This window comes from Pelophylax lessonae (genome assembly GCF_965119305.1).
Source record: "Pelophylax lessonae genome assembly, chromosome: 3".
NCBI classification, from domain to species: domain Eukaryota; kingdom Metazoa; phylum Chordata; class Amphibia; order Anura; family Ranidae; genus Pelophylax; species Pelophylax lessonae.
In genome coordinates this window covers 519092303-519104655 of record NC_138770.1, presented here as the reverse complement: position 1 = coordinate 519104655, position 12353 = coordinate 519092303, and the positions used below count along the sequence as shown (strand labels likewise).

The window sequence follows — 12353 nt, the reverse complement described above, 5'->3', positions numbered from 1 at the left end:
GTTAAATTTACCACTTTAAGTGTTTTATTAAACATGTTCGATAAGTGAAAAAATACTTGCCGATTCGTTCAGAAATCTTGTGGGCTGATAACTTCCTTTACTTTCTGCCATTCAGAGGCACAACTAGAACCCTGCAATCTTAGATATTTTAAATTATACTATTCTATTTTTTCTTGCTTCTCAGTCCCGATAAAGAGGGAGTTTGAACATTTGAAATACTTTAGCTTTTTGTTTTGTCATGACAAATAAAATTTTTAGTGGACTTATCCAAGCTTTGTGGTGCTTTCATTCTTTTAATATTCTACAATCCTAATGTTTGCCATTTTTAATATCAACATTCAGCATTGGAAAGGAGAAGGCATTGCACAGTGCTATGAATCAAAAAAAGTAAAGCTTCCAGATAGGAGACAGGGCACAGAGATAACTTCATGCATGGAGTTGCTTCTCTTTCATTAAATAATGATGCTTTGTTTATGTTCTAAAGCTTAGACTGCAGTGGAAAAAAGCAAATGTTAAAGTTCTGGATATGGTATCTGCATAAGCAATTTAGTTGAACTGAATTATACATTTTTGCAGGGCTTTTTTTTTCTCAGGGAATAGGTGCCGGAACTCACTCTGCCCAGTCAACTCTCCACCTCCAACCCCGTTGTTGTAGTAAGTGGCGTCAAATCTGCCTAGCCCCGAAAGGCACATAGTACCGCACTTAGGGGCACAAAACACACAGGGCTCAGAAAAGTGTACTCTGAAGTGATGAGGTGTGTGTATCACACAGGGCACAAAAAAAATCAGCACAATCGACAGTACTTGCATATTTCCCCCAATGTAACTATATATTGCTCACCTCTGTGCCCCCTATTCAAACCTCATCTCTGCAACCCATGTCAACAGCTCAACCGATCCACAGCTCACATCTTCCTTCCCCTGTCCATAGCTCACCTCTTCTTTTCCCCGTTTGCAGCTCACCAATTCTTTCCCCCCCCACCCCGTCCGCAGCCTGCTTCTCCCTCTCCCCGTCCACAGCTCACCACTTCTACCCCCCCCCCATCGTCCGCAGCTCACCTCCCCCCCCCGTCTACAAATTACCACTTCTTCCCCCTGTTTGCAGCTTACCACTTCTTCCGCCTGTCCGCAGTACACATCTTCTTCCCCCATCCCTCCTTAATTCTGCACCCCTGTCTACAGTTTACCTTAGCACCCCCCACAACTCACCTTTGTACCACCTGTCAACAACTCAACTCTGCACCCCCTTATCCACAGCTTATACCTCCAGCCCACAACTAAAGCTTGTCTCTACCCCCCTTCCACATTTCACATTTGCACCCCCATCTACAGATTACCCCAATCCACAGCTCTCATCTCTTTAACCCTCCAACATTCACCTCTTCACCCCCTGTCACCTCTAAACAACCTGCCAACCCCCCCCCCCCTTTCCAGCTCTTGCCAATGTACCGCCTGCCCCACCTCCCCACTGCACGGCTCTTGCTTTGCACAACCTCTCCCCCTTTCCAGCTATCACAACTTTGCCCCCCTCTCTTTACAAATTCACCCCACTGCGGTTCACAGCTGTCACCTCCCCCACAGCTGCCTCTCTGCACAACCACTCACCTCCCTTCTCCATTTCCCTTCAAAGTTTTCACTCATCTCCTCTCAACAGCTTGTGGTGCAGCTGTCACTGATCCATTAAGAGCACGTGGGCTTTTTTCCAACATAGTGCAGTCCCACCCCCGCCCCACCTGTCAGACCTGTGTTACAGGGCAAAGTTTTAAAACACTTCACTCGGCTCTGAGCTGCACAGATTTGACAGGCGAGGCAGGGCAGGGTGGGATGAGAGCCGCAGGGCAGAACAAGAGCAGCAGGGCTGGGCAGATCGAGAGCAGCAGAGCGGAGCTGAGTGGGGCAAGAGCCGCAGGGCTGGGCGAAACAGGAGCCACTGGGCGGGATGAAAGGGATGAAAGCCGTGGCTCCCAAAGCTTCAGAAAAGAAAAAAAAAGCAGCGGTCGCAGTGTGGGGATTCGGGGCACCCACTGACACATGCACTGCTCTACACATGTCCTGAGTGCCTGGCAATAGGACACAGAAGCTGGTGGAGGAAACAAGTGGAGGAAAACTTCCTCCACTGCCTTCTGTGTTCAGTGACAGGATGAGAGGACAGCGCAGCCAGAGGTGGCGGAACGCCGTTCCACGACATTCCGGCAGAAAAAAAGCCCTGCATTTTTGGCAGGTAAAACACAGTTTGTAGATATTTTTCAACTATGTATTTAGCTGTTTGCCTGCACTTATTAACATTAAATATATATTTCTTTAACTACAGATATTCACAGAATGTATTTTTTTTTCAGTTAAAACATTTTTCACAACTCATAACCACAAATGAATAAATTACACATTTAAATATCGATTTGCATATTGTACAGAAATAGAAGCTGGTAGAAAATTACTTACAATAAGAACTTAAAGGTCTTTCATTGGGTAAAAAACAAAACGCCGGAATCACTGCTTGACCTTTGCCGGTGACACTTACAACTTCTTCATCATTATCAAAGATCTGTACCTTGATGAATACATCTGACTTTGAGGTTTGTACGTGAACTGTTGCAATATGCTCTATTGCTGCTTTTACGGTGTACCTTTTATCACAAGGGCAGAACAAAGAATTAATTAAGTTACAGAAGCAGCACAGACAGGAAGTGTCCTTTTGACAGATTTTGACAGGAGATTTATGGCTTTGTACAAAGAATGAATAACCTATGTGTTGAGAATTTTATCTAAAGATGAAACAGAATACTTTGCATAATTGTCTAGTCTAAACTGAAAGTATTCTTGTATAAATCTCTTCAATACAAAAAAGACAAAGTTCAGTAAAAAAATATGACATTGAAAAATAAGAAAAAAGAGTACATGGCTGGCCCGGCCTGATATCAGCATTTCCAACTCTCATCACATCACATCTTCACTTCATTTTGTTGATAACAAAAAGTCTTATGCAAAAAAGAGTTCTTATCTTTCTGTGCAGTAACCCATTGCAACCAATCAGCATCTAGAAATTGGCATTTAAAAATAAGTACAGAATATATTGAAATAATTGCAGAGACAAAGTGGCTGCTTGTAACTAAATCCCATGTGAGGAGTTAGGATATTTAAAATTTTCATGTGGTAGTTCCCAGGCATTCATCTAATGAAAATTCCATTTAGACTTACCTAAATATCACATCTTTTCTTTGAGGTATATAGTAGTCTCTGATTTCTCTTGTAGAAAAAGAATTGTTTACCATGTCGCGGGACAGTGATGGTAAAGGGCAACAGGCACCAATAAGCCTTAGTCTCCATTTCCCAGCTGATAAAGCAAACTCCCCAGTATGCGCCTCTGCCATGAATGTGTATCCCTTCTGTAACATGAACATAAACACTGTATTACTCTAAAGACAAAAATAATAGTATTACTGAGTGTTTTTTAAATATAGTATACTTACGCAGGTAGAATGAAAAAAATGCTGTTAGGAAAATCACTTATTTACTTTAAACTGGTAAAATGCTTTAGGTGGAAGCACTAAAGGACTTTGTGATGACATATGATGTGGATCGATATATTATTAAGCTTATGATCTACCAGAACACCCATATCCTTCTCCGCTATGGATTCCCCCAGTTCTACTCCCCATAGTATGTATGATTCATGCATATTCTTAGCCCCAAAGTGCATAACTTTACATTTATTAACATTAAACCTCATTTGCCACATAGTTGCCCAATAAAACAGTGCCCTGAGGTCGGCATATAAGTTGGAGACATCCTGTAAGGAAGTTATTCCACTGCAAAGCTTGGTGTCATCTGCAAAGACTGAAATGGTACTTTTAATCCCAGACCCTATATCATTTATAAAGATGTTAAAAAGTAAGGGTCCCAGCACTGAACCTTGGGGTACACCACTGATAACCTTAGACCATTCTGAGTAAGAATCATTAACCATTACGCTATGAATTCTATCTTTTAGCCAGTTTTCTATCCATTTACAAACTGATCTTTCCAAGCCTATAGACTTTACCTTACACATTAGCCGTGTGTGGGGAACTGTGTCAAACGCTTTTGCAAAATCCAAGTCCGAGTCCCCAGCTACCCCTCTATCCAAGGTTTTACTTACCTCCTCATAAAAAGAAATCAGGTTTGTTTGACAACTTATGTCTTTAATGAATCCATGCTGTCTGTTGCTTAAAATATTTTTTTCCAGCAAGAACTCATCTATGTGGTCTTATATTATACTCTCCAGTATCTTCCCGACTATAGAAGTTAAACTAACAGGTCTATAGTTACTTGGCAAAGACTTTGATCCCTTTTTAATGGCCTTTTGGCCCCATGCCAATCCAGTGGTACTATTCCAGTCCTTAACGAGTCCCTAAAAATTAGAAACAAAGGCTTTGAAATTACAGAGCTTAATTCTTTTAGAATGCGTGGGTGGATGCTATCTGGTCTAGGTGCTTTATCCGCCTTTATTCTGTCAAAATTTTTCTGGACCATATCACTTTTGAGCCATTGTGGATCATTTGGGGCTGTGTCAATACCATCCTCATTATGGACATGAGCTCCCCTATGCTCCTTTGTACACACAGAGCTAAAGAAAGAATTTAACACATTTGCCTTCTCTTGGTCCCCAGCACTGGCGTCACTAGGGGAGTGCGGGGAGGGCGGTCCGCACCGGGTGACACCCGCCAGAGGGGTGACACCACCTAAGCCTAAGAGTCCCAACATTCCTGAAATGCCCGCAGCGTGTGCGGGTAGCGGGTTGTCTACACGCCGGGATGTCTCTCCAGCTGCCTGCAGTCTTCTCTGTCACTGTGTGTACGGAGTACGGACTCGGAGTTCACTCACTGAATCCGCCCCTCCTCTTCTTGCTGTGATCATGTTTACTTCCTGACTGAGTGTAGAGGAGGAGGGGGGAGGAGGCACACCACACCACGCTGCTTGAATGGCATTCAGACTCGTCAGGATAAGAGAAGCTGGGACGAGACAAATTGCAGGTAACCCTTCCACTGCTGGCACATTATCACTGGAAGGGATCATCCATGTTCTTTTTAACTTCAAAAAAATTGAACTTCAACAGTATTTTACGTTTTAGGAGAGTGCTGCTGTAATATGTCATCTACTATGCCTCCAGTCTCTTGTATACTACAGAAGCATGTCTGCAATCTCCAACACCCCCTGTATAATGTCCGCAATCTCCAACACCCCCTGTATAATGTCCGCAATCTCCAACACCCCCTGTATAATGTCCGCAATCTCCAACACCCCCTGTATAATGTCCGCAATCTCCAACACCCCCTGTATAATGTCCGCAATCTCCAACACCCCTGTATAATGTCCGCAATCTCCAACACCCTCTGTATAATGTCCGCAATCTCCAACACCCCTGTATAATGTCCGCAATCTCCAACACCCCTGTATAATGTCCGCAATCTCCAACACCCCCTGTATAATGTCTGCAATCTACAACACCCCTGTATAATGTCTGCAATCTACAACACCCCTGTATAATGTCTGCAATCTCCAACACCCCTGTATAATGTCCGCAATCTACAACACCCCTGTATAATGTCCGCAATCTCCAACACCCCTGTATAATGTCCGCAATCTCCAACACCCCTGTATAATGTCCGCAATCTCCAACACCCCCTGTATAATGTCCGCAATCTCCAACACCCCTGTATAATGTCCGCAATCTCCAACACCCTCTGTATAATGTCCGCAATCTCCAACACCCCCTGTATAATGTCCGCAATCTCCAACACCCCTGTATAATGTCCGCAATCTCCAACACCCCTGTATAATGTCCGCAATCTCCAACACCCCTGTATAATGTCTGCAATCTCCAACACCCCTGTATAATGTCCGCAATCTCCAACACCCCTGTATAATGTCCGCAATCTCCAACACCCCTGTATAATGTCCGCAATCTCCAACACCCCTGTATAATGTCCGCAATCTCCAACACCCCCTGTATAATGTCCGCAATCTCCAACACCCCCTGTATAATGTCCGCAATCTCCAACACCCTCTGTATAATGTCCGCAATCTCCAACACCCCTGTATAATGTCCGCAATCTCCAACACCCCTGTATAATGTCCGCAATCTCCAACACCCCTGTATAATGTCCGCAATCTCCAACACCCCTGTATAATGTCTGCAATCTCCAACACCCCTGTATAATGTCCGCAATCTCCAACACCCCTGTATAATGTCCGCAATCTCCAACACCCCCTGTATAATGTCTGCAATCTACAACACCCCTGTATAATGTCTGCAATCTCCAACACCCCTGTATAATGTCCGCAATCTACAACACCCCTGTATAATGTCCGCAATCTCCAACACCCCTGTATAATGTCCGCAATCTCCAACACCCCTGTATAATGTCCGCAATCTCCAACACCCCTGTATAATGTCCGCAATCTCCAACACCCTCTGTATAATGTCCGCAATCTCCAACACCCCCTGTATAATGTCCGCAATCTCCAACACCCCTGTATAATGTCCGCAATCTCCAACACCCCTGTATAATGTCCGCAATCTCCAACACCCCTGTATAATGTCTGCAATCTCCAACACCCCTGTATAATGTCCGCAATCTCCAACACCCCTGTATAATGTCCGCAATCTCCAACACCCCTGTATAATGTCCGCAATCTCCAACACCCCTGTATAATGTCCGCAATCTCCAACACCCCCTGTATAATGTCCGCAATCTCCAACACCCCTGTATAATGTCCGCAATCTCCAACACCCTCTGTATAATGTCCGCAATCTCCAACACCCCCTGTATAATGTCCGCAATCTCCAACACCCCTGTATAATGTCCGCAATCTCCAACACCCCTGTATAATGTCCGCAATCTCCAACACCCCTGTATAATGTCTGCAATCTCCAACACCCCTGTATAATGTCCGCAATCTCCAACACCCCTGTATAATGTCCGCAATCTCCAACACCCCCTGTATAATGTCCGCAATCTCCAACACCCCCTGTATAATGTCCGCAATCTCCAACACCCCTGTATAATGTCCGCAATCTCCAACACCCCTGTATAATGTCCGCAATCTCCAACACCCCCTGTATAATGTCCGCAATCTCCAACACCCCTGTATAATGTCCGCAATCTCCAACACCCCTGTATAATGTCCGCAATCTCCAACACCTCTGTATAATGTCCGCAATCTCCAACACCCCTGTATAATGTCCGCAATCTCCAACACCCTCTGTATAATGTCCGCAATCTCCAACACCCCTGTATAATGTCCGCAATCTCCAACACCCCCTGTATAATGTCCGCAATCTCCAACACCCTCTGTATAATGTCCGCAATCTCCAACACCCTCTGTATAATGTCCGCAATCTCCAACACCCTCTGTATAATGTCCGCAATCTCCAACACCCTCTGTATAATGTCCGCAATCTCCAACACCCCCTGTATAATGTCCGCAATCTCCAACACCCCTGTATAATGTCCGCAATCTCCAACACCCCTGTATAATGTCCGCAATCTCCAACACCCCTGTATAATGTCCGCAATCTCCAACACCCCTGTATAATGTCCGCAATCTCCAACACCCTCTGTATAATGTCCGCAATCTCCAACACCCCTGTATAATGTCCGCAATCTCCAACACCCCCTGTATAATGTCCGCAATCTCCAACACCCCCTGTATAATGTCCGCAATCTCCAACACCCTCTGTATAATGTCCGCAATCTCCAACACCCTCTGTATAATGTCCGCAATCTCCAACACCCCTGTATAATGTCCGCAATCTCCAACACCCTCTGTATAATGTCCGCAATCTCCAACACCCCTGTATAATGTCCGCAATCTCCAACACCCCCTGTATAATGTCCGCAATCTCCAACACCCTCTGTATAATGTCCGCAATCTCCAACACCCCCTGTATAATGTCCGCAATCTCCAACACCCCTGTATAATGTCCGCAATCTCCAACACCCCTGTATAATGTCCGCAATCTCCAACACCCCTGTATAATGTCCGCAATCTCCAACACCCCTGTATAATGTCCGCAATCTCCAACACCCCTGTATAATGTCCGCAATCTCCAACACCCTCTGTATAATGTCCGCAATCTCCAACACCCCTGTATAATGTCCGCAATCTCCAACACCCCCTGTATAATGTCCGCAATCTCCAACATCCCCTGTATAATGTCCGCAATCTCCAACACCCTCTGTATAATGTCCGCAATCTCCAACACCCTCTGTATAATGTCCGCAATCTCCAACACCCCCTGTATAATGTCCGCAATCTCCAACACCCCCTGTATAATGTCCGCAATCTCCAACACCCTCTGTATAATGTCCGCAATCTCCAACACCCCTGTATAATGTCCGCAATCTCCAACACCCTCTGTATAATGTCCGCAATCTCCAACACCCCCTGTATATTGTCCGCAATCTCCAACACCCCCTGTATAATGTCCGCAGTCTCTGACCGTCTCCTGTATAATGTCCGCAGTCTCTGACCGTCTCCTGTATAATGTCTCCGCAGTCTCTGACCGTCTCCTGAAAAATGTTTGCTGGGTCTGGCAGGATGGCCTGTCAGCCATTATCCGTTACTGCTCCTAGGGACTGAGCCATTAGGAAGTGCCTAACATGCTATCCTGTATGCCTTATTGACCGTCGCAACCTGCTTCAAAAAACACCAACGCTGAGCTGCTGCCAGGCCCGAATATAGGGGGGGGGGGTGACACCATGTTTTACCGCACCAGGTGACACCAACCCTAGTGACGCCACTGGTCCCCAGTCACCCACTCCAGATTATTTTGTAAAGGGCCTACATGCTCAAACCGGACCTTTTTACTAATTATATATTTGAAGAAGTTTTGGGGGTTTGTCCTACGATCTTTTGCAATCTGTCGTTCATTTAGAATTTTTGCATCCTTGATTTCCTTTTTACATATTCTGTTATATTCTTTGTAACAATTAAACAATGATAGTGTTCCTAAATTTTTATACTTTATTAAAAGCACTTTTCTTATTATTTTTAGCTTTTTTAACTTTGGCTGTGAGCAACATAGGTTTTATTTTTAGCCTTTTAAACTTGTGGAGTGGAACTTTACTTATAACAACTTGATAAATAAGTATGTTCTTTAACAAGGAACATACATTCCACATTATTACTTATGTTACCAAAATGAGTGTGTGCTGTAAATTGCCTCCAGCCTTGTACCTGTTTATTCTTGCTTGGGCTGTCATTTTGCTGAAGCCCAGAGCCCCTCAGCACCAGTAAATCTTTAGGCTTTCATCAGATCGGAAAATTGACCGAAAAATGGAGAGCACCTGAACATGTGCAGACCAGGGTGAGACAGTGTATTACTGGATTTTAAAGAGTATAGACATGTATTTGATCTAGCAGGACTTCATTTTCAGACAAAAGTTTCAGTTCCAAGGCAAATTAGTAAATGAAAATACTAAACACTGCAACAATATATTTGGTTCTATGTGCACCACAAGGACCCTGCCAACCTACTATTCTACAACTATAGAAATAATAGACTAAATACAAAGTCAAAGCCATGAATATTAATACAATATTCAGGGAAGGTAGGTAGGAAACTCTTCTGTGTCTCACCTCAGTCTGATTTTGACCTACACACAACCTGCTAACAACCTCTAAGGCCCCCAGCCCATTACCTGAAGCCAACATTTGGTAAGCAACCCTCTGCCTGTCCATATCCTTCAAGCTGTAACCCCTTGTGTGCCTAAACCACTACAAAGCCCAGTTATGTAGGCCTTGCTCTTATGTTTCTTGGCTTTTTGCTCCAACCTTTTTTTATTTTGTTGGTACTGCTTGAAAGGGAAACTGTATCAGTTTTGGATCTATTTAATTTTAAAAGTGTATAAAGGTGGAACTAAACACTTCTATTCTTTACAGCCAAGGAAGCTGCCATCTTAGCTTCTGATTTTTAACTCTTGCACTCTATCTAAAAGGTAAACAAAAATGACTGGAGTTAGACTTAAAATGACTGTAAATATATGGGATCAGGGTTAGAGAGTGCTATAAACGTTGCTCCATTGTTGCAACATTGTCAGGTATCAATTGCTGTTTTTGCCATGCTGGGGAGATTAACTCTCACTGCAGATCTTGGTGGACAATGTCACCAGACCAGACGATAGGAAATTCAAACTTTTAGAGTTTTCACTGGAGCAGGGGGTGAGGGGAAAATATTCCAATGGACACCTCTCATGGTGACAACTGTCTAAGGGGGATTTGTCCTCACTTAGGAGAGATCTTCTCTTACTTCTTGTTGTGTCTCTTGAACAGGAAGTGAAGGGACATCTCCCTGATGGAACACACACACACAAATAAAAAAAACTTAACTTAACTATTACCAGCTCTAAAACTATGGTTCATAGTTTTACAATGCACTATAAAGTACTCAGCAAAAAGATGATCAGAAAAAGGAAAGTAATCAGCAAAAGATACACTATATTACCAAAAGTATTGGGATGCCTGCATTTATACGCACATGAACTTTATTGGCATTCCAGTCTTAATCCGTAGGGTTCAATATTGTGTTGGCCCACCCTTTGCAGCTAAACCAACTTCAACTCTTCTGGGAAGGCTGTCCAGAAGGTTTAGGAGTGTGTTTATGGGAATGTTTGACCATTCTTCCAGGAAGGCATGTGTGAGGCCTGGCTCACAGTCTCTGCTCTAATTCATCCCAAAGGTTTTCTGTTGGGTTGAGGACTCTTTGCAGGCCAGTAAAGTTCCTACACCCCAAACTTGCTCATCCATGTCTTTATGGACCTTGCTTTGTGCACTGGTCCAAATCATTTGGTGGAGGGGGGATTATGGTGTGGGGTTGTTTTCCAGGGGTTGGGCTTGCCCCTTTAGTTCCGGTGAAGGGAACTCTTAAGGTTTCAGCATACCAAAGACATTTTGGACGATTTCATGCTCCGAACGCTGTGGGAACAGTTTGGGGGTGGCCCCTTCCTGTTCCAACATAACTGTTCACTAGTGCACAAAGCAAGGTCCATAAAGACATGGATAAGTGGGTTTTTGGGTGAAAGAACTTGACTGGCCTGCACAGAGTCTTAAGCTCAACCCAACAGAACAACTTTGGGATGAATCAGAGCGGAGACTGCGAGCCAGGCCTTCTTGTACACATCAGTGCCTCACAAATGCGCTTCTGGAAGAACGGTCAAACATTCCCATAGACACACTCCTTAACCGTGTGTACAGCCTTCCCAGACAACTTGAATCTGTTATAGCTTATAGCTGTTGGTGGGCAAAATCAATATTAAACCCTGCAGACTAAGACTTGGATGCCATTTAAGTTAATGTGCGTGTAAAGGCAGGTGTCCCAATACATCTGGTAATATAGTGTAAATGTGGATGCGTATTTGTATTAAAAAGGCATGTATTTGCAGTGCTAAATTAGTTCATTTAGACTCTGGTGAATAAAACTCCACACAAATTCCAGGCAAATTAACTTTACAGAACAAATTATAATTACTTTTACCTTACTTAAAAAATCTGAAGGTACATTTCCCACCATCTACAGAAAAGCAACGTGTGCTTTCCGCAGGATAGAAACTTTAGGGTGCCTTGTTTCTTTTGCTAAAAACTACGGGTGAATAAATGTAATGTATTCACCACAGGGAATTCTTAGATATTCCTTTACTCAGTGTCGGCAGAGAGTGACAGCTTTTGAAAGTACATGCATTTACTATTCTATGCTTTTAAATAAAACAATGCTGATGTTTATCCAACACTTTTAAATAAAAAGAAGAATGATTGTGTTTTATCTCAAATTCAAAAGCCCAGCACCAGCTAAAATTTAGAGCCGCTTTCAGGATTTTATCCCTGCTTCTCCCTATTGAGTAGATTTCTTTCAGGACACAGAGTAACAGAAATTTTCTCCAGCATGGGCATAGACAAAAGGCAAAATATTTTAGTAGAGTGAGGGTTTTTATTGATGCCGGTGTCTTCCTGTTCTGGTGAGAACTGGACACTCACCCATATAGTGGCAGGAAGTGAGGGAAAGCAATGAAAACGTGACAGCAATAGACACTCTAAAATATAAAACATAATATCTTTTTTATTTTTTAAGAAAATCAAGTTTCAAAAAGAACTTAAATATAATGATGAATTCAAAAGATGGGTGGAATGGTAATATTTTGCAATTTTATTGGTCTTCTAGCTGAAGAATATATTTCTCCTGAAACAATAATTTCTGGGAAATTCAAGATGTATATATTTTTTTAAATGTACATGTATGTAAAAGAAAACTGTATTTTATGTACAATTTGTAATTACAAATATATACATAGGGCAGTCATATTTGTTTATTATAT

The 12353-nt window shown here is 43.2% G+C and overlaps 1 protein-coding gene across 1 annotated transcript in view; it reads right to left on the bottom strand.

Moving 5' to 3' along the window:
• Positions 1 to 12353, bottom strand: part of ADGB (androglobin) — a 488973-nt gene that overhangs the window by 118043 nt on the left and 358577 nt on the right. Inside the window, exons 24-25 of the mRNA XM_082252536.1 lie at positions 3199 to 3386; positions 2443 to 2627 (exon numbers count right to left, since the gene is read on the bottom strand). Of these exons, the coding sequence (XP_082108662.1) occupies positions 2443 to 2627; positions 3199 to 3386 (373 nt within the window). The remainder of the gene's footprint in view (positions 1 to 2442; positions 2628 to 3198; positions 3387 to 12353) is intronic.